Source organism: Neltuma alba, unplaced genomic scaffold (assembly GCF_004799145.2).
Source record: "Neltuma alba isolate B1F8T4 unplaced genomic scaffold, ASM479914v2 tig00004881_pilon, whole genome shotgun sequence".
Taxonomy (NCBI): domain Eukaryota; kingdom Viridiplantae; phylum Streptophyta; class Magnoliopsida; order Fabales; family Fabaceae; genus Neltuma; species Neltuma alba.
Window position 1 is genome coordinate 18,181 of NW_021633895.1, and position 23,987 is coordinate 42,167.

At 40.7% G+C, this 23,987-nt stretch overlaps 5 protein-coding genes and 1 pseudogene across 5 annotated transcripts; 3 read left to right on the forward strand and 3 right to left on the reverse strand.

Moving 5' to 3' along the window:
* Positions 1-630: 630 nt before the first annotated feature.
* On the reverse strand, positions 631-1,946 carry LOC114746081 (F-box/kelch-repeat protein At1g15670-like). The gene has a single exon (XM_028934264.1). The coding sequence runs from the start codon at positions 1,892-1,894 to the stop codon at positions 845-847; it is 1,050 nt and encodes a 349-aa protein (XP_028790097.1). The 5' UTR covers positions 1,895-1,946; the 3' UTR covers positions 631-844.
* A 1,105-nt stretch (positions 1,947-3,051) lies between these two features.
* On the forward strand, positions 3,052-4,830 carry LOC114746078 (uncharacterized). The gene has a single exon (XM_028934261.1). It carries the CDS (start codon positions 3,052-3,054, stop codon positions 4,828-4,830), a length of 1,779 nt encoding a protein of 592 aa, XP_028790094.1.
* Positions 4,831-4,846: 16 nt separating this feature from the next.
* LOC114746079 (uncharacterized) lies at positions 4,847-6,112 on the forward strand. Its single transcript, XM_028934262.1, has one exon. The coding sequence runs from the start codon at positions 4,847-4,849 to the stop codon at positions 6,110-6,112; it is 1,266 nt and encodes a 421-aa protein (XP_028790095.1).
* A 6,074-nt stretch (positions 6,113-12,186) lies between these two features.
* On the reverse strand, positions 12,187-14,025 carry LOC114746073 (probable polyamine transporter At3g13620). Its single transcript, XM_028934258.1, has one exon. It carries the CDS (start codon positions 13,818-13,820, stop codon positions 12,408-12,410), a length of 1,413 nt encoding a protein of 470 aa, XP_028790091.1. The 5' UTR covers positions 13,821-14,025; the 3' UTR covers positions 12,187-12,407.
* Positions 14,026-16,972: 2,947 nt separating this feature from the next.
* On the forward strand, positions 16,973-19,938 carry LOC114746074 (uncharacterized). Its single transcript, XM_028934259.1, has 3 exons — positions 16,973-17,225; positions 18,282-18,662; positions 18,974-19,938. Exons 1-3 carry the CDS (start codon positions 17,096-17,098, stop codon positions 19,681-19,683), a joined length of 1,221 nt encoding a protein of 406 aa, XP_028790092.1. The 5' UTR covers positions 16,973-17,095; the 3' UTR covers positions 19,684-19,938.
* Positions 19,939-21,176: 1,238 nt separating this feature from the next.
* Positions 21,177-22,430, reverse strand: LOC114746080 (acetylserotonin O-methyltransferase-like; annotated as a pseudogene).
* Between the last annotated feature and the right edge of the window lie 1,557 nt (positions 22,431-23,987).

Here is a 23,987-nt window from a genome sequence, read left to right on the forward strand (position 1 = left end):
GTCTAAAACTGCCCTGATCTTTTTCGGATCGTTAGATTTGCATCCTCTCAACACTAAAATGTTGGAATAATAATAATAATAATAATAGTGTTCTTCGTCTTTCCGCTTAAAGTCTGTGTCGGATTCTCATAGTCAAACGTACTTCATCTCCTACTTATATATTATCCCGTTCTTAATATAAGAATTAGTTGACTAATTAAAATAAATTAAAAAAATACTTTAGTTATTTATTTGTAATAAACATATGTTATCTTTTCTAAAATATCTTTATTAATTAAGTATATTAGTTATAACTACCATTATTACAAGAACTACCTTAAAAAATAAATAAATAGGAAAAACAAAATAGATTAAAAATCTTATATTTAAGATCAAAATAAAAATCAAACAAACTTTTATACTAAGGATTAGAGAAAGTAGATCATATATATATATATATATATATATTTATATCTTTTTTTCTGGTGAGCTTTTTATATATATCTTTTTTGGAACAATATATACATATCTTTTGCCATCACATGCATGCGTGTGCGCGCGTGTGTATCAAGTCATTGTATTTTGTACATATAATACTATGCGCGTGTGCGTGTGTGTATATATATCAAGTCATTGAATGTTGTACATATAATACTATTGACTAGGCATACAACTCTGCCGAAGCCAAAAAAAAAAAATCGATATTACTTCACCCAAAAAAAAAATCATAGGGGTGTTTGGCAACCTTCAAACCATGGTTTCAAAAACACTTTTATGCAAAGCGAGACAAATTCCTCTATTTATTTACTTCGTAAACCGTAAAAACACTTCTGAAACTATGGTTTGGTTTTTATCCAAACACTCCTTAGATCTCAACACAGCACCCTGACTGAACAAAACCAGAAAAATCATCAGGTACAATAATATTCCTCAATTTACAATTCTGCCCTTCTTGCAAGTAGAACCCGTGCTGGCCCCCTTGGTACTCCGATCCAATCACCATCGTCGTTGAACCCAGCATCACCCCGCATACCCCAACTCGGGGCTCCGACTCTAGCTCGCCCCAACTCACCAATGTCCCGTCCCTCCCCACCCCTACGCACGACCTCGGACACCGACCCGCTTTCCAGACCCCTTCCACCCGCCTCCACTGACCCGACCGGAATTCGTACGCGTCCGCCGACCCTTCGAACATCCCTTGCTGCTCCGTCGGATACCCGCTGATCACCCAGAACTCCTCCCCGACCACCCTCCCTTCGCACTCGTCCCGTTCTTGACTCATCGGCGGCAACTCCGACCACTCGTTCTCGACCACGTCGTAAACCGACGCCGTTTTGAGCGCATTCTTGTTCTCGTCGTGTCCTCCCGCCACGTAAACCCGATCGCCGCAGGATCCGATGGCGAAGAATGACCGCCTGGACGGCATCTCCTTCCCTCTCCTCCACTGACTCGTCCTGAAATCGTAAACGAACACGTCGGTCAGGGGCTGGTAACTCACAGGGTCCCAGCCTCCCATGAGCACCAGCTTCCCTCGGGAGCTGGCGGTTTGACAGAAGAGAGGCAGCCCGAGAGGGAAATCGGGAACAGGAGGGAGACGTTCCCAGGTAAGGCTGAGCGGGTCGAAGACGGTGATGCCATAAGGAGGCGAGGAGGTCAGCTTGAGATCCTGGGCTAAATACTGAGGAGGAAGAGCCTGAATCAAACAGGCGAGGTTACGAGTGCGGCCGGATTTCTTCCTGTGGCGGTAGAAGAAATGGCTGTGGAGGAGGTGACGCCAGTGAGGGGAGACACGGGAAGCGAGCGGGTAAACGGAGAAATGCAGGCGGGAGAGGCATTCGAGTGCGAGATCGTGGGGCAAGTCGGGAATCAAATCCGGGGAGTGCATTTGACCGGAAGAGAATACGTGTCTTGGCATTTGAATCTCTGCTTATTTCGGAAACACAGGGCTGGCATTTGAATCTGTGGAAACTGGAAAACGAGGATGGGGGCTATTTGCAGTTGTACGTATTTATACTCCACTGGGATGACTGGTTGTTGCTTCTATTCTATCCATTTATCCGTATTTCCAAGAAAACCATCAGTCGCGCCTCATTGACGTTGCCCCTGCCCCCGGGCTTCGATCTAAACAAACTTAATTGCAATTCAAACTTACCATCATTAAAAGTCCCTGAATGAGTTAGAAAAATTGTAAGTACTACACATTATGATTATTCGCGATCCTTGTATAAATATGATGGCTTGGTTTTCTTATCATGAAAAATTTTATGAACGGCTTCATTTTCTTAACAACACTGTATGATAAGATTAGGGTGTGGGATGTTCTCTCAGGTTAGATTTTATTGTGTTTCGGCCTCCTGCGATGACTGGGCGCCCCTGCACTGGGGCCGGAGAGTGAAAGCGGATAGGAATAGCATGCGTGTGGTGAAGAGTGAGGAGGGGACCGAGTTGATCTGGACGGACGTGGGACTGACACGTGGGACCGAAGTGGATTGACCTCACTTAACAAAAATAATGCATCGCCCTCGTTTGTCTCCGATATTTTCATCTTTGAAGTCCCCATCAAAACACCATGCATGTGCATATATGTTTTTTATTGAAAATTTTAATTTCTTACAAAATTATATATATTGTTAAGGAAGGATAGAATGATCACCATGTTTTAATTAGAGAATTGAGCAACATAAATACAAATAACTATTTTTTAAAAAAAATGAACTTTTTTTGTATTTTCGACGTTTTTATTTGGATTTTTAAGAAAAAAATTCCACTGACTAATATGCTGCCTGCCAATGCTTTTTTTATTTGGGGGGGGGAGGTTGAAGGGTGCCCCATAACACGCTGGCGAGCACTGCTATTGAATGTGATGTTAGTGTAGATGAAGAAAGCATGAGAAGAGGGTGTTTGGATAGAAACCAAACCATGGTTTCAGAAACGTTTTTACGAATTCTGAAGTAAATATGTAGAGAAAATTACCTCGTTTTATAAAAAGTGCTTCTGAAACTGTGACCTTGAGAATGCCAAACACCCCTGAAATGATAATGTATGGCTATGAGATAAAAGAGGGACAATTTAATGGAGCGCTCTCTCCCCCTTCAGCTCTCGGAGAAGGAAAGCTCCCCTCCCCACCCCGACGACAACCGATCTACTAAGAAAGTCAAGATAAGACAGTCCCAACGCGAAGGAGAAGATGACGTCGCGATGATCACTGAAGACCATGGCCCTTCTGCCGGAGAAGAGAACTGCCTGACCAACGGGCCAGATGAAACGACAATGCTTGTTGAGCACGAACCAGCAGAATCCAGTGAGCGAGGTGAGAAACCTTCCTTCCGAGACAAGTTGCTGAACAAGACACCGGACTCCACCCCTGAAGATGAATTCATCCTTGAGGAAGGAGACGTATACGTCGACAAGAAGGGGATCTTCCCAGCCATCGCCTTCTCACCACGAGTACATAAGATTCTTGACGAGAGCATGCGGTACACTGTGGTACTCAAGCTCCTTGGTAGGCCTATCGGTTACCAACGACTCCGTGACAATCTGCTACGCTTGTGGAGATTTGCCAACTACTTCAAGTTGTCTGACTTAGAGGGAGGTTGCTTTACAACAACCTTCACCAATGCTGAAGATTACCACAAGGCCCTCACCGACGGACCCTGGGTCATCACAGGACACTACCTCACAGTCCACCCCTGGACACCGGAGTTCTCGCCACTTCACCACAGCATCTCTCAGGTGGTAGCTTGGATACGTATCCCTGGTCTCCCCACTAAGTACTACAAAAAGAACATCATAAGGGCCATCGGAGAAATCCTCGGGCAGGTTATAAGGATAGATTATAACACAGTCTCTGGAGAACGAGGTAAGTTTGCCAGGATGGCAATCATCTTGGACTTATCCACCCCCCTGATGTCGAAGATCACGGTGGATGGGAAAAGCCTATTCGTAGAATACGAGGGCCTACCCACGATATGTTACCACTGCGGAAGATACGGGCATCTCACTGACACTTGCCCTCAGAAAAACCAAGACCAGATGACTGAGGATACCGCTGCGAACCACCCAAAGACAAACCAAGTTCCGGTCATGAGATCTCCGGTGGCTGACGAAGTAGAAGAGACGAATCCGTACGGCGCGTGGATGCAAGTTCCATCCTCACGACGTCGCCCAGCAAGAGAGATGAAAAAGCAGCCTGACACAGGCTACCTTAAAAATGTTAACACAGGGACGAGATTTGACCTGCTAAGAGAAACGGAGGACTTACACAGAAACAACTCTGACTGCATTGAGCCAACCACCGAAAACGTCAACTCCTTGCCAGTTTCAACAGACTCCCACCCTGATACTCACCCCAGACTCCCCAAAGAAACTAAACCAAAAAATGCAACCATTTCTCCCAGGACTCAAAAAAAGCACACCTCGAACCCCTCCAATGAATCCCTTTTCACAAGCAAAGCCTATAAGGAGTCATCCTCGTCTACAGCGCTTGACAACTCCCGCCACACTGCTGTCACCATCTTGAACCCTAAACCCCCTTCCAAATCCCCAACCAACCCCAAGACTCTTGGCTCACCAGGACCCACGCCTAAAACAACCCACCACCCGGGAAAAAACAAGGAGAATATTCTACCTAAGCCGCCGGACAGAACCTCTCCCAAACTGGGCCTCAAAATCCACCCAGGACTATCAATTGGATCCCCCAAGCCCAAATCCAAAGAAAACCCGCCCACCCTTGCAGATACAGCACTTAAAGCGATCACCAAAGCTTTAGGCGATCAGCTCTCCGATAATGAACTCTCTGATGATTCATTCAGTGACGACGAATCCCAAAAACACTCCAACATGGAGTGCTAATCTCACTCGTCTCCCCATGAATACACTCATATGGAATTGTCAAGGTGCGGCAAAGAGTAAATTTCACTCTGTGCTTAAATCCTTCATTGCTGAACACAAGCCCGACGTCTTGGTTCTGATTGAACCCCGAGTTTCTGGTCCACCTGTGGATCGCATTATCAGATCCTTTGGCTTCCCCAACTCACACCGGGTTGAAGCGTGTGGCTTCTCCGGAGGAATATGGCTACTCTGGTCAGATCGAATGTCATTGCAAATTATCCATAGTCACTGGCAATTCATCCATACAAAAGTCCGAGATACCCAGTCCAACCAGGAATTCTACTTCTCAGCAATATATGGTAGCCCAAACTCCACCATTAGAGCACACCTCTGGCCGGTCCTAATGTCACTAGCTCCGTCGGTCGAGGGACCCTGGGCCCTGGCTGGTGACTTTAACGCGGTCTTAGCTTCCTCTGAGAGGAGAACTACCTCCGGTAGGAACACACTTGGGTGCTCTAAATTCCAAGCGTTCGTAAATGACAACTCTTTAGTGGACCTAGGATACTCTGGGCCCAAGTTCACCTGGCGCCGTGGGCTTTCCTTTGCAAGATTGGATCGAGTTCTGGTTAACACAGAGTGGGTCACTTCATTCACCACGTCTACCGTAACACACCTCCCAAAACTTCAATCAGACCACAGACCACTAAAGCTACATTTGCAATCACCACAGTTCCAGACCAGACCCACAGCTTCATTCAAATTCTTAGCGGCCTGGTTAACACACACTGAATTCAAAGGCTTAGTCGAAGACACCTGGAAAGATGAAAATTCTCTGTCAAATAACATTCAAGCCTTTAGACACAGTGCTGCCTCATGGAATCGTGACACTTTTGGCGAGATTGGCATCAGGAAGAGACGATTGACAGCCCGACTAGCTGGACTACAGAAGGCCCTCGAATCAAAACCCCACTCTGCTTTCTTGATCAAACTCAACAGAGAACTCACGGAAGCTTATGAGACAATTTGCTTTCAACAAGAACTACTATGGATCCAAAAATCCAGAGCTCTTTGGATAAATCTGGGTGATCGCAACACTTCATATTACCATGCCAAAGCTAAAATCAGGAAAGCCCGAAATAGAATCACTGCACTGAAAGACTCAAATGGCTCCTGGGTTTCAGACGACTCACTCCTACAACAAATGACTAGGAATTACTTTGTGGAGCTCTATTCGCGTCCAGACCAGCCAAATACCACCTTCCATCTGCGAGGTAAATTCCCCTCCTTCCTGTTACATCCTTAGAATTACTGAATGCAGATTTTTCCCTGGCTGAAGTAAAACAAGCCCTCTTCGATATGAAACCGCTCAAAGCCCCAGGACCCGATGGCCTTCACGCGCTTTTCTTCCAAAGCCAATGGGATATTGTAGGACTGTCTCTGTGGAAAATGGCAAACTCTTTACTAGCAGGTCAACCCCTTGATGAAGGTCTCAACAATACTCTGATTACTTTAATCCCAAAGTTAGAAAGGCCCACCACTGTAAAAGATTTCCGACCCATCAGCTTATGCTCAGTGGCTTACAAAATCATGACTAAGCTAGTGGCCAATAGATTGAAACCCCTGATGCCACTGCTTACCCTTCCACAGCAATCTAGCTTCATTCAAGGCAGAAGTATAACTGATAACATCATCATTTCCCAAGAGGTGATCCACTCGATGCGACACAAACAAGGGCGAAAGGGATGGCTAGCAATCAAAGTAGATCTTGAGAAAGCCTTTGATAAGCTTGATTGGGCTTTCATTGAAGACACCCTTATTGACGCAGGACTGCCAGACAAGCTGGTTAAACTAATCATGCACTGCATCTCCACTCCGACCATGCAGATCCTATGGAATGGTCAACCTTCGCAACCCTTCGCCCCTACTAGAGGTATAAGGCAAGGAGACCCCCTCTCTCCCTACATCTTTGTTCTTTGTATGGAGAGACTATCTCAAGCCATTACCTATGAAGTTCAACAAAACAGATGGGAAAGTATCAAGCTTGGCAGGCACGGACCCCCTCTGTCATACCTCTTCTTCGCTAACGACTTAATTCTGTTCAGCACTACTTCACAACAGCAACTATCCCTCATACAGGGTATCCTTGCAAACTTCTGCTCGGCCTCAGGCCAAGTTGTCAGCCAAGCTAAAACAAGAATTCATTTCTCAAAAAACGTAGCCAGGCCTGAAGCTCAACGAATTTGCAACTTCCTAGGCTACCAAAGGACTGAACAACTAGGGAAATATCTTGGTGTTCCCCTACTTCATTCAAGAGTCTCTAAAGACACTTACAATTACCTCATTGAGAAAGTCCAACAGCGGCTCACCACCTGGAAAGCCAAAACTCTCTCACTAGCAGGCCGTGTTACCTTGGCTAAATCAGTTCTCAGCGCTCTACCCTACTACACAATGCAAACTTCAGCTCTCCCGGTGTCATGCACAAAAGCCATTGAACGTATAATCCGCAGATTTATATGGGGGTCAGACGAAAACACGCGCAAAACAAGCTTAGTTAGCTGGCGAGACATGTGTCAACCTACCCAAAGAGGAGGCAGTGGACTCAAAACTCTTCAAGGTCAAAACCGAGCTTTCCTTTCCAAACTCGCGTTTAGCCTCATTCACCAACCTCATCAACTCTGGGTTCAAATCTTAAGAGCAAAATACAAATGGTCGAAGGAAAGCAATTATGAGTTCAAAACTCGCATAGCATCCCATACTTGGCGCAGCATTGCACGTGTTTGGAAGGACACTGAGCTCAACATAGCTTGGAAAATAGGGAATGGAAATACTACCAGATTCTGGTCGGATAACTGGGTAAATGACTTGGGACCTTTAAAACTCCTAACGTTTGCTGACATCGAACAAAGCCAGCTCAGCAAGCCAATTAGTGAGTTTCTTAATGACAGAGGAGAATGGCATTGGGACCGATTCCAACATCTTCTTCCTGCCAACGTACTTTCTCATATAGCTGCGATACCACCTCCAAGTGTATCCTCTCCCCCCGACGTTTGTTATTGGACTGCCAATCCAAATGGAAAATTCTCTGTTAGATCTGCCTATCAGAGCACCCAAGACTCATCCTGGAATGACCACAGCCCATCATGGAATTGGGCCTGGAAATGGCCAGGAATGCAACGAGTCAGGACTTTTCTTTGGCTTACAATGAGGCAACGCCTTCTCACAAATTCTGAAAGGATGCGAAGAGGCATGACTGAACAGGGTACCTGTGAAATTTGTCACACCGAGATGGAAGATGTAGACCATATTCTTCGTTGGTGCCCCACTGCTTACAACTGCTGGCTCTCAATTATACCACACCAACGGCGGCAAGCTTTCTTCCAGCTTCCCCTCAAAGACTGGTTAGCTAGGAACCTTGGCCCACACCTAACGAGCACTCATTGGAGGATCTTCTTCGGGATCCTAATTTGGAAACTTTGGGATAATAGGAATAGAACCATTTTTTGTAATGATCCCTCAACCCCTGATTCTATTATTTACTCTTCTCAAAGCTTAACCCAGTACGTCATTAAGGCAGAAGAGCAACTTAATTCTATAAACTCTACTGCCTAATTGACCTTGTCTTTGTAATTATTTGCTTTAATATATTTCCCCCTTTTACTCAAAAAAAAAAAAGAGGGACAATTTAAGAATGTATGGGGACGGGTGAGCGCTGCAACAGTGGAACCCATCATTGAGGCTAGAGGTTACAGCTGACGAGGTCATGGTTATCTCATGAGATTTTGATCCTACCCCCTAGTTTACTCTTACAAATTAAACTGTGCTCTTTTTATCATATTTAACTGATTTAATTAGATTAAAAATTAAATAAATTAGTTAATTGTAAAAAAATAACATGTTTATCTTAAAATATCATAATTATTTTTTTAATATTCTTCTCACTCTTCTATTTGATTATAATTGTAAGAGTATTAATAGGAGTTACTTAGAAAAAATTAATAAATATGAAAACCATATCTTACATTTAATACCAACATCAATAAATAAGTATAGCACACGTGCTATACTGTTGGGGGGAATTATAGACAAGTGTTAACATATTAGTGGATAGAAGCTCTGAGTACAAGTGAGTGTAGTGTGCAGCCGATATGAAGGAGTGAAGACCGAAGGGCGATCAGCGAAGCCAAGGACGGCCTAAACAAGAGATGGCAAACCCAAATTGAGATAAATAAATAAAAAATTATAAATAAAAACCTCTCAATGTATAAAATTACAATTTAGGATTCTAAATTTAAAAAATAGTTTCAAAAGAGCCGGTTCTAAATTACAAATATATAATGTCGGTGAAATGTCCCTCAATCAAATAACAAGTTGACTATGAAAAATGACAAGTTCATTTTAACGAATGACAATTTCATTAGACCAAATCATAACTTGACCGAGGGTATGTCAAATGATAAGTTGATTACGGGAAACGACAAATTCATTTTAGTAAATGACAACTTCAATAGACTAAATCATAATTTAACTTATGGGCATTTCAGGCATTACACCAAAATTTCATATTTACAATATCGAATTGAGTCTAAAATTTGAGAGTCTCAAATTGTAATTTTACATATTAGACGGTTTTTATTTATAATTTTTTCTAAATAAAATTTGACTTCATTTTTATTTTTAAAATCTAATATCAGTAGCTCTGGTTCTGCAAATCTGATTCCATAAAAAAAAAAATACTGTTATAGACGCTAAAAATCTTAAACAAATTATACTGAGAAACTAAAATTAAAAGCTAAAAATAGTATTAAACCCGTCAAATGATGAAAAGAAACAAAGGCGGGCACAAGACGCAATGATTATGGAGTTTCCCATCTTGTCGCGGCTTGCCTTTTGTTTTCGCATCGGTTTTTTTTTTTTTTTGGCTTTTTGTTTAAATATATATATTCTCACTTTTTAAAACGCAAGCGGGGGCCGACCAGATTACCCTCACACTGTAACCACAACCATGGGACCGCAAATTCTGATGCCCCTTTTTCTTTCGCGTCGCGTCAGTGCGAACAATGCCCACATGCAACAGGAAAAGTTCATTCCCAGTGAAAATAACAGTGCGTAATTTTAGACGTACGCTGCCAAAAAAAATATTTCCAAAGTGCTTATTTCAACTTTCCTATGATACATACTACTATATGTAAGGTGTAAGGTTGGGGCTTGAATCCGAAGTTCCTTTTTGAACCGTTGAATGGTTTGGAGAACAATTCAGGGAAGAAGAATTGCCTTAGTAGGAAGCACGGATGAATAAAGAAGTTAAAGAAGAAAAAAGCGATGGGAAATATAAGAGAAGGTTTAGAAGAGTGATGTTTGGGTTAAAACAGTGACAGGCATGGAGGAAAGCAAGATTCCTTGAAGAAACGAGACGCAAACCAAATGGTCATACGCAAAACAAATGATAGCACGTGACTCGGTTCCATGTAAGGAGGGCGGCCCCATAAGCCATGATGAGTTACCTGCTGGTGTCTCTTCAAAAGGTTGCGATGCGTGGTTTGGACAGGAAAGTCAAGGATGCAACTTTGAGTTTGAAAGAAACAGCAGCTTATGTGTGTGAGCACGGCACTGGGAAATTTCCATTCCAACAGCAGAATATGAAACATCATGCATGCGCAGCATGTGTGTGTTTCCCAGCTTGTTGCACGCTTTTTACTGTCAACTTGTTGCCTTCATAATGCCTTCTCCTTATCCTCTCTACTTATCCACTGCCACGCTTCGCTTATCCTCCTAATTCCCTTATCGCTAACATTTCACTTCTCAACCATTTTACTCTCTTTTTATTATTTTTTCCAAAACAAGGGAAATTGGTTAAAAACTCAAAATACAAAAACATTTGATCTCAATAACTAGTGTTTGTATTGAACGTCCTCACAGGAAATCATGTTTCGGCGTGAAAACGTCAAATTATTTTTTTAATGAAAAATTAAAGAATCTTAACCGGAGACTGTACCCAGGTCTATCAAAATTCCTGAGAAAAAAATTTATCAGATATTTATTCAGATACGGACAGTTATCCCGATTCGGCGTATGATTTCAATCACGCATTCATCATCACACGCGGCTCAACCTCTCTCATGTAATTGTTACTGTCTTCATCTCAACTCATTTTAAGTTTCTCCACTTTTTCCAAATTGCCCCGGATGGAAAAGCCCTAGCTTTGCTACTTTCCCTGTTGGACATGTATTATTCTACCCATGCCAATTTCTTTCTTTTGCCCTCGTAGTGGCCCTACTCCCATACTCACAATGGGTCGGCCGTGCTGTGATGTGGCCATTTGCGTGTTCGGCCCAAATGGGCATGCTATCCCATTCCTACTTATCACTCACCCCACAACTCTGCGCTTGCAAGCCACCGCCCACCAGCGTCTCTCTTCCTGTTCCCCATATCGCATGTATTACCCCTAATCAAAGTCAACCTGTAACTAATTAAATGCCACAGTTCAAGATCCTCACGCCTCCCATCCTATGTGCTTCGGCCAAGCCAGACCGGAAGCCAAACTAGAAAGATTAACGGGTTATTGTTTAATTGATCGGACCGTCCGATCAAACCGGTAACATAATAATTAATTTAAAGCAATATTATGTACATGTAATTAATATATATGAAAAATATCAAATTATTAAATAATTTAGAAATACATTTAAATAGTCTAAAATTATATAGAAATCATTAAAAATAGACTAAAACCTTATATATTTAAATTTATCTATGTTTAAAATATTCAATAATATTAAAAATTATTAATTCATTCGAATCAAAACATTATTTTAAAAGCTAGACCAGACATCAAAACAAAAAAGCTAGTGACTCATAGTTTTAACATCACAATATATGAAATTTTCAATGAAATAATACTATATGATTATAAATAGTTTAAAAATATATTAGGATATTCAAGGGGAGTCATTTTTTTTTTATTTTTCTTCTATTTTTTTAAATTTTTAATACTTTTTTTTTTAGTCAGGCTAAAAAACCACCCAATTTTCTAAAAACCCTTTCGATTCTTAGTCCAACTCTGGGTCCCGACTTAATGACGGTTTAACTCTAATCTAATCCGGTCCAACCATATGAACGATTTTTTAGTCTAAACCGAGTTGTTAATGAATCCAGTTAACAATTCAACTGATCGGATTGTCCGGTCCGATCCAGTTCTTTAATCATTGGTTTAAACTTTCCTTTATATTCTGGTGCCATTAACTCCAGAAAAGTAATAATAAACAAATAATTAAAAAAAAAGGGTAGTTGTGTGCGCCGTGATTTGATGAATTGGTGCCTGACACCTGTGAGTATTTCGTTCTCTGTCTTTTCATGAGTGGTATAGGCAGTGACGTATGCTTTATGAATACATGCTTCCATTCAATAAAGAAGATAAGGGATACATCGATCTAAAGACCATTTTACATCACTTCCTGCATCATAATTTTAACCTCAGATAATAAAGAATTCATAAGAACCAACCAGTTTCTTCAGCAGAAACTTCTTAACTTTCCCACATCATCAATTACTATTATATACACAATCACGACATAATATAGAGCTCAAACAATCCCCAGCGTCTATAAATTATGGCCGTCCACATCTTCCATCGCGTCTACTGAATTCATGAATTGAATCCAGTTCTTGGCCTTGCAGAGATTCAGAAAATAATATAACACAATGCCGAAAGAAGTCAGGAAAGCACTGACCACGTACACAACTTTGCTAGCAACAGCCATCACAACTAACAGAAGCACAGATGGCACCAAGCACATGATGACCAGACATGGGAATCCCATTGGAACCTCAAATGGCCTTTTCAGTGACCGGAACTTCCTTCTCAGCTTAAGATAAGATGCATACTCCAAAAGCATCCCCAAACTGTACAAGAAATTACCTGTAGATATGATGGCCGTGAAACTCAGGTTAGACATTGCGAGCGCTATTACTGTTGCTGCCAAAATGGCCATCCAGGGAGTATTGAACCACTTTGCTCTTTCTCCGAAAATTCGAGGTAGAAATCCTAAATCTGCCATACCCAGAACCTGGTATGCTGCGCTGCTCAATTGAGCTTCATATAGCCCAACAATGGACAGAACAGCCCCAATTTCCATCCAGACTTTCAACCACCCTCCAGCAACCATCTCGGCCACATCTGCAAAATACCCATCAACCCATTTTTCCTGATCAAGTGGTATGGCTCCTGTAGCAGCAAGCAAAGGAATTATATAACCTAAACATGTAAGCAACCCGGAAGATAACAAGGCCTTTGGGAATGTTTTCTGCGGTTTCTCAATTTCACCGGCCATAGTACTAGCACTGTCCCAAAAGTTCAAATTCCAAAACAGGGTGTTGAGGTACAAAGTCCAATTCTTCTTCACACCCGCCTGACCCAAACTCAACCATCGGCTGGGATCAATTTTGGGAATTGAAATCAAGGACAGCAATACAAACGGCATCAGAGAAACAACTCCTAGAGCCACAGCAGTATAACCCACTATAGTTAGACCAGTATAATTCAGAAAAGACAGAACAACAGTGGAGAAAAATATGGACAGGTAGCGAGGTAAGCCAGAAGACAAAGAAGGAATCACCAGCTTGACATAGTCTATACAGAGAACAGGATACGAAGCCAAGTTTATGACCGCACTAAAGAACTTCCAGAAGCCCATGAGAGAGCCCCAGAAAGGCCCAAAGGCTTTATTGACCCAGATGACGAACCCTCCATTGCCGGGGAAGGCAGTGGCCAGCTCCGCAGTGACAAGAGCCTCCGGGATGCTCCAGATGAAGGGGAAGATGAGGAAGCCAAGAATGGCCAGGAGCGGCCCAGCAGCCTTCACGGCGGCCTCTTCACCATACGGACCGCCAGAGACCTCGAAATAGATGAGAAAGACAAGAGGAAGGAGAGCTAGCTTCTTTGGTGAATTGAGGACGGTAACGGCTTCGGGTCCTTCGTTCGGCTCGAGAAGGTGTTGTTGCTGGGAATCCTCCATGAGGGAGTTGTGTATGGGTGATTGGTTTGGAATCTGGATCTGGAGGGTCTTTGAATTTGTTGATTCCAAGAGGGGGAGGATTCCAATAATTAGGGACAAAGTCAATTGCTTGCAAGCACAGGCACTGGTGCTCTTTGCGTCCACATCACAAATACCTATCAGGCATTCATGTAATGCTTGAATTCCAAGCCAAGTGACAGGGAAGAGTCCAAGTTGTTGTGAACTAGGATGGATGGTGCGGCTTTACGGATGCCCTCGCCCGTACATATCGAAGTGGCCGCTGAAACTCATGGCTCCTAGTGCGAATAATACTCAGTTCAGCTGCATGCGTATCATTGTGATTTGTAGATAAGGAGACTGAAAGGTTAATCACGCAATGCCTATTAATGTCGTGTGATGAGTGACAAATCAAAGTCAAGGATCGTCCCTCCATAAATTTGACGCATTCCTTTCCTGACTTGTTACTGGGAATCGGAATTCGGGTTAAACTGTGACATGAAAGATTCGAGTAATTATTCTCGTTCCAAAAAGAAAAGAGACTCGAGTAAGAAGTGAGGAGATAGTAGCGTCGTTGTCGACGTCACCGTCGCGAGCTGAGACTGAGATTCCAAAAGGCAAAAGCGATCAAAATAAATATAATTTTTTTTTTAAATTATCAAATTATTTTAAAACCCGAAGAAATTTACAGGAGGTTTTATTTATTTAATTACTAAATTATTTTTTAAAATATATATTGACAATTAAAAGAGCAGATTAACAACTTAATATATAACGATTAACAACGGTATTTATAATATATTTTCTCATCACATCACAAAAATATAATGCACAAGTTATCAATATCTACCACGATAGTTGTTAATCGTTATATCTTAAATTGTTAACTATTGCACTTTTAGTTATCAATACGTATTTTAAAAAATAATTAAATAATTAAATAAATAAAATTTTTTACAATGAGATTTCTTAAAACTTCATAATAATTTGATGATTTCAAAAAACCTTTATACTTTTAATTATCTTTGATAGGATCTTATTGTAATTTTCTCCGGTTCTTTTGAATCTTTTCCCCAGTTCGCCCGCCCCTATCCCTAGATAGTATTAGGTACTCACTGTCCAATGAGGGTGTGTTTGGAATCACATCTGAACCTTTAAACTGACTTTTCTACCGGCAAAAGGAGTTTTTTTAATTTGGGATGTGTTTGGAATCACATTTTTGCAATCTGACGTCTGTCACTGAAACGGATTTATACAATAAGCTTAAAAAAGTTACTTTTATCCAATCTGACTTATGCAAAAATCAGATTGAAAAAAAAAATTACTTCTCTACTACTAATCCAAGCACACTCTGAGTCTCTTTTCTTTTTCATTTATTTCGAGAGCAAATGATGTCTTTTTTGAAGTGTCCTTAAATCATACTATTGTGATCAAAATTAATATTCGGCATTCCCAGTGCTGATAAGTATTATGACGAGGACAAAATAGCATTCGCGATCTTGATGTTATTTTTTAATCCTATTTAACATCATAATTTTATTTATAATGTAATTTCCTGATATTATTTTTTTATGGTTTCAATATTTTGATTTTATTTAATATGTATCCAACACGCTAAACAGTAAATAAAATTAAAGTGTTAAATATAACTAAAAAATAATATTAAGATGTTAAATGCTATTTACTTTTATAATTATAATGGAAGATTTGAAAGGAAGATAAACTAACAACTAAATGTATTTTGTAGAATATTCTGTGATTTTTGGGGGGTAAATGAGTCAAATAAAAAAAGTGATGTGATTTACCCGAAAAAAGCGACTAAAGGCTAGTTGGTGGTCGTTAGGCGTTGGCCTAAGGTAGACGATGGGACGTTGAATCTGCAAGATCGCATGAATCTCTCAAAGTTTACAGATTTTTTTTTTTAAACTTTTTTATTAGGGAGGATTACAATCAGGGCTCAATAAATAAATTTAATTATCTTAAAATCTATTAATAAGTGAAGAGTAAATAATGACAAATTTTAGAGCAGAGAATAGTAAACTGATCACTTGTGATTAGGGTTTTTTGATAATTTTTTTGGGCTTCTTAATAATTATCCTTTTTTAATACTCTACATGCCATGGATTGAGGAGAATCGATATCTTTGAATAAGAGTATTAGCGGCGTTGTGTTTAATGGCACTAAATATTTTTTTAAATCTACTTTTTAAGTGTAAGATTAAATTAAATCCTTTATGTCAATGTATAGATGTGATGTATAATTAGATGTGTTGGTTCGGTTGGGAAAAAACAAAAACAAGACGGAGGAGGTTATCCTTATAAGCACATCTCAATATCACAACCTTGCTTTTGCTCCCCCCCCCCCACCCCAAAAAACGCAATCTCATGCCCACCCCCTCTTATTTATGGCAACAAACCTATAAACTAATTTACATATATAAACAAATTCATTGTAATTACTTAATGCTCTTTAAAATTTTAAAAAGTACCATTAAAATAATTTATTACCTCTGGTCCTTAATATAAGAACTAATTAACTAATTTGAGTAAATTAAAAAAATTAGGTAAATTAGTTATTGATAATAAATACGTATTGTTTTTCTTAAAATATCGTTGTTAATCAAGTGTATTTGTTAGAACTATTATTATTACAAGAATTGTTTTAAAAAAATAAACATGAAGGAGAAAATGGATTAGAGTCTTATATTTAAAATCAAAATAAAAGTTAAATGAACTCTTATATTAAGAACCAAATATAGTATTAATTAGATAAAGCTGTTTACTAAGCCCAGCATCCGATTATACTGTCTCATACCTTATCAATTGACCTATCCCAACAAAAATTCAGGTATGCAATCTTTTTTGTTTTTCTGTTTCTTGAAATAAAACAGTAAATTAGTAACCACCCTATATAATGTTATCCTCGCTATGTTATTATATTTTGTGCGGGACTAATAATTAAAAAAAAAGGCATATAAACGTTGGAGCCTCCCCCAGTGGAACCATTTTTTTAAAAAAGCAAGGCCTTTGGGTTGGATCTTGTCATTAATACAGGTGAAAGTTGACCCAAGCCCAAAACAAAAAGCAAAGAAAAATCTAATCTTGCGGGGATATTTAAAATTTGCGAGATCCCCCAAGTTCGTGCCCTTGGGGAGACATGCCCAGAAGTATCTGGCTTCCCTGATTCCCTTGCACTGTCTTGGACCGGGGCCCGTGGCTTGTTTGCTTGTTGAACCTCGAACCGACCGTCGGCACTCGGGGGTCCCGAGGCTTACAGCTATGGAAGCAATTCCTCTTCCGAGCTTCGCTTCTCGAAAACTCTTCCTCTCGCCTTTTCATCCGCCAAGAATTCGCACTCGGATTACCCCCTTCGGCTTTACAGTTCGCGCCAAACAATCTTTTTTCCAGGGTACACTAGTTTACTTTTACAACTTTTTGTTTAAAAAACAATTCTTTCCACATGTTCACTGCGCTCGAAAGCTATTTTCGTTGTCTGTTGGGGTTTGACCCGACAGACGGAATTTGTTACAGCCCTTTTTATCAGAAACTTGCCATGGTCACCTTGGATTTGGTTATCGTTAGCTCCCAAGTTTATTGATTAATGATGAGTTTCCTTGAATGCTTCCTGATTTGAATATTGATGACACTTGTTGTTGACTGTAGCCTCGGATTTCTGAAATGCGTTACCGCAGTTTCCGTACCAAGCAATAAGGCTAACATGGTTGACATCATTTGTTGACGTTATGCTACCATGTTGATCAATCCTATAATGAATTGATTTTGTAGATCAACATGCTTGTTTAACTCAAACATTTTAACATGCGGACCTGAGTAGCTTGTGTTTTACGTTGGCTACTTTACAAGTCATTCGTGTCAGAAAACGCTTGGATTTTACTGGCTTCTGATGGCAAGCCGCTTCTTATGGCTGGTCTGGCCGATGATATAACTAATCAATTACATAGATTTTTGCTGCTATATAGTATTGGGACTATTGTCTTCCTGTTTTATACTTAACACCTGTTACCATGTTTCTATAATCGATCAAAGTTAACTCTGTTAACAGTCTTCCATCTTGGCTGCGCATTTTTTTCCTGTGGATTCTGCGGTAGAGTTTAAGATTTGTGCATTTCGTTTTATTTGTTAATAAACAACCAAGTTATATCAATAAAACGATTAAAATACAAGCATCCTAGTAGAATCCCGGGAATGTATGTAATGTAGATAAGCAGATGAAATTAAATTACAATCAGAGGAAGTAGAAATAGTAAAGGAATGAAAATGGCTAATCGAGTTAGCTAGATCAATGGAAATGCAGTCATTAGCATTCTTTCCTTTCTTTTTGGTTTATTTAGAATGCGGATTAGACCTGGGCCATACGGCCATGGTAATGTGCTTTTATATTGCACAAATTCTTAACTGGATCTTGAGATCATGAGTGTGTGAAAGGGCTATGTTGTTCCTGCAGCCGATTTTCAGAGCTATGTGAAGCCTTCTCGTCTTCTGCCAGGCTCAGAGGTGAAAGTCAGCACAAACACATTAATAGAAAGGGCCTCTTCGTCTCTGAAGGAGGATACCTCAAAGTCTCTATTCAGGGTCAAGTTATGTACCAGTAGCATATATGGCTCAGGTTTAAGCAACTTAAATGCTGGAGTTCTTTTATGCTTGATAGATGAAGACGGGAATTCAATATTGCAAAGGATACCTGCAAGTTTGATGATGGACCACTCTACAAAAACAGGGGATATAAATGATGTGCTTCATTTCCAAAGAGGTTCCGTTGATGATTTCACCTTTGAGGGACCTAAAATTGGAAGAGTTAAAGCTGTTTGGATTGACGTTGAATCAGGTAATTTGTGAGGGAGGTTGTCTTTAAAGCGGTTAAGATTCAACAGACATCGTTGCTGAATTACAATTTAAGATTACTTTTTTGAATAACACAAGTTTATCTATCTATAGCAGTAAAAGAAAAATACCATCACTTTAGTGACCGCTCAAAAGCCTTTGCTCAGTAGTACTTGTTATTTCTTCTGAGGTTCATATGCCACTTCTTTAACATTTTGCACCACAAGTGATGAATCTTATTATATTTGCAATTTCATATAGATTTACCTTTATCATAACCTTCTAATTGTTCTCTTATTTATCTTCTAAGGTCAGGTCAATGGCGGCTTGGTAGTGTGTCGATAACAGTTCTTAGTTGCGAATTCAATTCATCATTAAAAGAAGAGGAGATATATGAGTACACTGGCTTCCAGTATGACTTTGAGAATGATGATGTTTTGCTTGGGGAAGGAAGCGATCTCGGTGTGCTGGAAATAAGGCCGAGCCTTGTAACTGAGTTAAGTGGGGTTGACCCCCTTGTCTATTTCAGCAAAATTGCTTCTGATAATACCCTGACTCAATATCCTAAGATATCAAATGAGGATAGCATGAGGGAGTATGCAGATTTAAAATTCTCATTGCTATTATATGATGCTGTGCTGGTGTTCTTTGGCACATCCTTTGTTTCCCTCTCAGTTGGGAAAAATGAAGGCTGTGCTTTCTTGCTAGGTGGGATTGTTGGGTTTTTGTATCTGCTATTATTGCAGAGATCCGTGGATGGATTGCCAGTTCCAGAATCAATCACTGGAGAGAGGAGGGAAAGCAGTCCATTGTTGGGGGGATTGAAGGGCCCAATATGGAGCGTGGCATTGGCAATAGGCTTTGCTTTATTGGCGGCGAGGTATGGTTCTGGAGATTTGCAAGTGAGCTTGACCCCAAAGGAAGTCATAGTTGGAATGATGGGGTTTCTTGCGTGTAAGGTTTCTGTGGTGTTAGCCGCATACAAGCCCATGACACTGCATCTGAAATCACCGAGTGACAAATAATTTGCCGCTGGCAAAAGTGGGGGAGTTTGTCACGGAAAATTCCCGAAGTGGACAATTCTATACACAGAAAGGCAGGTAGTCTAAGTTGATAAAGAATACGTGTAGATATCTTAAAGTTTGAGTCTCGTTGAAAAGTAACTTCGAAGTCTGATGTATACATTTCTTTCACGATAGGTTTTTTCAAAATTTTGTGTAGTTAGGAACTTAATATATACATACACAAATGAAGATGGCGAGCTGTCATTGAAAAAGAAAGATGAGGTGAGGGGACATCAGAAGTTTTTGACTCTCATCAGGGGCATTAGCCCACTTGCTTTGGAGACGTACTCTTGGAGGGATCCAGCCAGTGATGGTATCTATGTGAGGGGAACAAGTGATTCATAATTAAAGATGCAAAGACGGGGCTGGCAGAATGCATGTGAATCCACTGCGGAGAGCAAAATGATTAAATATTGATTGGATAATAGTGTACAACAGGTATTCAGGATCCTTGTCCAGAAAATTCGACCTCTCATAATGCAATGACTAAAGTGGTGGAGCCTGACGTCACATTACATCCGACAGTCTAGAAATAATAGAATTATGTGGTGTTTCTGTGCAGCTTATCTCTTTGTCTTACCATTTCCTGCGCAAGTGACCGGACTTTGTAGGTGACGCCGAGTTTTTCAAGTATCCAATGCTCATGGAGCGCCCCATTCTCAAACTTCTTTGCCTTCACTTCATCCAAATAATTAAATAACTATCTGTGACGCATGCCATGGCTCATACAAATTACAGTGTACAAGCATAAAAAATGATTCCTCTTTTCTCTCCGCCCGCCATTTCTCCATTGTTGTTACTTGCCAGCTCCTCTGTTTCTTCCTACGTTCGCTCAAGATCCGGTCACCGTTTCGTGTTTTTGCAGACATTGCAAATAATATTTACTACAGGCTATAGTCTTTATTTCATAATTCCATAATATTATCTTATTTAAATAAATCAAATGTTATTTTGCATATTTCACAGTAGCTGCGTCGTACAGCCAACAACAACGACAACAAAAAAAGATATTTGATCGATGGATCCAGCATTGACAGTGACAAATGAAATAACGAATGAATGCGCCGTAATTAAATAATGAAGACATACGTAGACTGGGTAATATTTGTTTTAACGTAATAATAATGGAGCGGCCCCCACTTGAAATTAACGTGACAAGCGAAAAAGGCCGTACCATAATTGACTAGAATCAAAGAAACCAACCGCCGACTCCATATTTATTTGATGCAGTAGATCCACATCAATCACAAATAGGGTAGACATTGTCAGGGTAGTTCCAAGCGACCCTTTATGGAAATGATGGAGGTACATGATGGGGTACATGAGTTCCTTTTATTTCCATTTAAGTGAATAATGACAAGGAAGGTAAAAAAAAACAAATAGGGCAGAGACCAGAGATTCAGTAAAGTATGATGACATTGGATATTTGAATATCACAGAAGGAGGACTTGTCATCAAGGGAAGGCCATGATGAGGACTTGACAGAAGAAGGGATGTGGCGGACGGAGAAGGCGGAGAATCCGGCCTCGGACGGAGAAGGCGGAGAATCCGGCCTCCCTGATCACATACTCCCACTCGCTCACAGTCCTCTCTTTGCCGACGCTGTGTGAGCCATCATCACCATGTCCAGCATCAGCCCCACCTCCTTCAGTTTCTCCTTCTCGCCTGCTTCTTCTATCACTGCCTCCGCTATCATCACCTTCCCCTTCTCTCCTACCGCTTCCCTGCACTTCTTCAGGATCTCTATGCATTCCTCGTCCCCCCAGTCATGCAGTACCCACTGCACCATTCATTCATTTCATTAACTCATCACATCACACACACACACACACACACACACATATGTATAACAAGGTGATCGAGCTGCCTAGAGAAAGAGACACACAAATACACACACACCATGAGAAATGCAGCGTCTGCTTTGGGAACGCTCACAAACATGTCTCCTCCCACGTGTTCCACGCCGGTCGCAGTTGGGAGCCGCCGCTGCTACGTGTGGAAGGTCGAAGTTGATGCCTCGCAGCCAGGGACACGCTCTCACCAACATCCTCATGGCGGTGTTCCGTTCCCTCCGCCCACGTCCACCACCGACCTCACCCCCTCGAACGCCTCCCGGCAGTGCTCCACTATCTCCCTCATCCCTCTCCGAGCATCGCACGCCATCGCCTCGTTTATCAGCTCTCTGTGCTCCGCATTCGCCTCCGCGTAGCCCCACACATCCTTCCCGTGAGCCTTCTCGAACGACGACGTCCCGTTGGCGCGAACCCTGCCGCTAAGTTCTGCCACGGCGCCAGCATCACGGGGCTGCACTCCAGCATCACGAAAGCCGCCATGCTGGCTTCGCTTTTCTTTATCAGGAGCCGCGAGAGAGGGGTGTTTCACGTAGGCGGGCTCAGGCTGGGCGCCGTCGCGGGTGGTGGAGACTTGTTTGAAGATGTTCCGGCGAGTGAAGGAAGCGCATGATGCGGTGCAGCATGGAGGGGTCGCAGTTCAGCTGACGAGAGTTGGGAAAGGGTGAGGCAAGTGTGGTGGCTTTCAATGGCTTCTGCTATGTTGAGTTCGATGGCGCATTTTACGACTGCCATCTCAACGAAGCCGAATATGTATTTGTAGATGTTCTTCTCAGCTTCAGCTTCAGCTTCTGCTTCTGTAGATGAAGAAGAAGCGTACATTTCTTCATCAACTTTCCGACTCCTACGAGCTCCCCCATACTCCCTCTCTGCTGTAATGATGTGTGTGCAAAGCATGGGAGGCCGAGAGCTTCATTTATAGACAGAAGACGTGCAGCTGTTGTTGGGGCTTGTTGATGGCTACCAGCGAGGAGGTTAATTTAAGTGATTAATCATAAAACGTGATTTATTATTATGGATTATGTGATTTTCACTTCTCAATCATTCTGCATAAAATAATAATAATGTGTTTGAGTCACGAAAATCATACCCACACTCTCTTTTCTCATCCTCATTTTATTTTACAGGCAAAAACCGGGGACAAGGATAATCCTAAAATATTTGAGACAACACTGGTGTTCGAATTAAATACATTTTGGGTGATCACAGATGAATTACCTTCAAATGTGAAAAGACTAAATTATCCCTCTCGTAAAAAAAAAAAAAGAATTTGAACCTTAAGCTATGCCTATATTCAGGAAAACAAATCCAGAAAAATTATATTGTCAGATATTTATTCTCAGGTAAAATAATAATTTTTTAGAATCGGACACTAAGTTTTCAAGAAAATTTTGCGAAGAGTAATTTAGCAAATGTTCGAATATTTACTAAATTATTCGAGTAATATATAGGTAAAATATTCAAATATTTAAGCAAATTAAGTGAAAAAATTTCGAAGATGTGTTGAAAATATACTGCAGATCAGACTCTTTAAAGAACAATTGAAGTCAAGATCATTGGAATGCTGTCGAAAATTTTCTGCAATTAACATAAGTTATCTTTCACATTTTATTCAGAAGTTGTCAGTTTAAGAGTCTTCAATTTTTCATTAATCGTTAATAGTCTTCAACGCATCTTCAAGGAAATTTCTGCAAACAATAATTTCAATTATCTCCCAACCTTTCTTCAAGTCTTCAGCAACATTTTGAAGCTAAGAGTCTTCAAAAACCTTCAATGTAGTATCCTCAATATCATCATCAGAAGAGGAAAGGAAGAAAACAAACCCGTCAATTGTCATCCTTGTTTCTTCAATGATATGCAATTAGTTTCAACAGCTTATGATAGGAAGAGTGATGGAGTGCCATATGATAGTCAATATTTGAATAAGTAAAATTGTCATCTTCTTGTGTCACCAAACATTTTAGTGATGATCAAATTTCCCATTTCATGTTATAGGGTCTGGCATTTATATGATGAGGAAGAATTGTTTGAAATAACAATACTGATCAGTAAATTCTGTGAACCAGCTAGCTAGCCAGCTCCAGTCACAAAGTTGTCTAGTTTTGCAGTACGCGTTTTGACGAAGGATATGAGGACTTTTAGATCCATTCCTCACTTGTAGCTTCTGCTAGAGATGAAGATGGCTGGCCATAAGTTAATACAGTCGACTGTCATAAATCTTAAAATGTTTGTTGCAGTATATGTAGTGAAAAAATCAAATACGTACAGCAGAACTATTACAACCAATGAATTCAACAAATCGGTTCTTTTTTTTTTTTTTTGCAGGCAGACAGTGTAGTAATACTGCATGTCTGTAGTAATCAATGTGTCTAACAAGAATTATTAAAAACCCGCAAAAAAGACAAGCAAATAAAA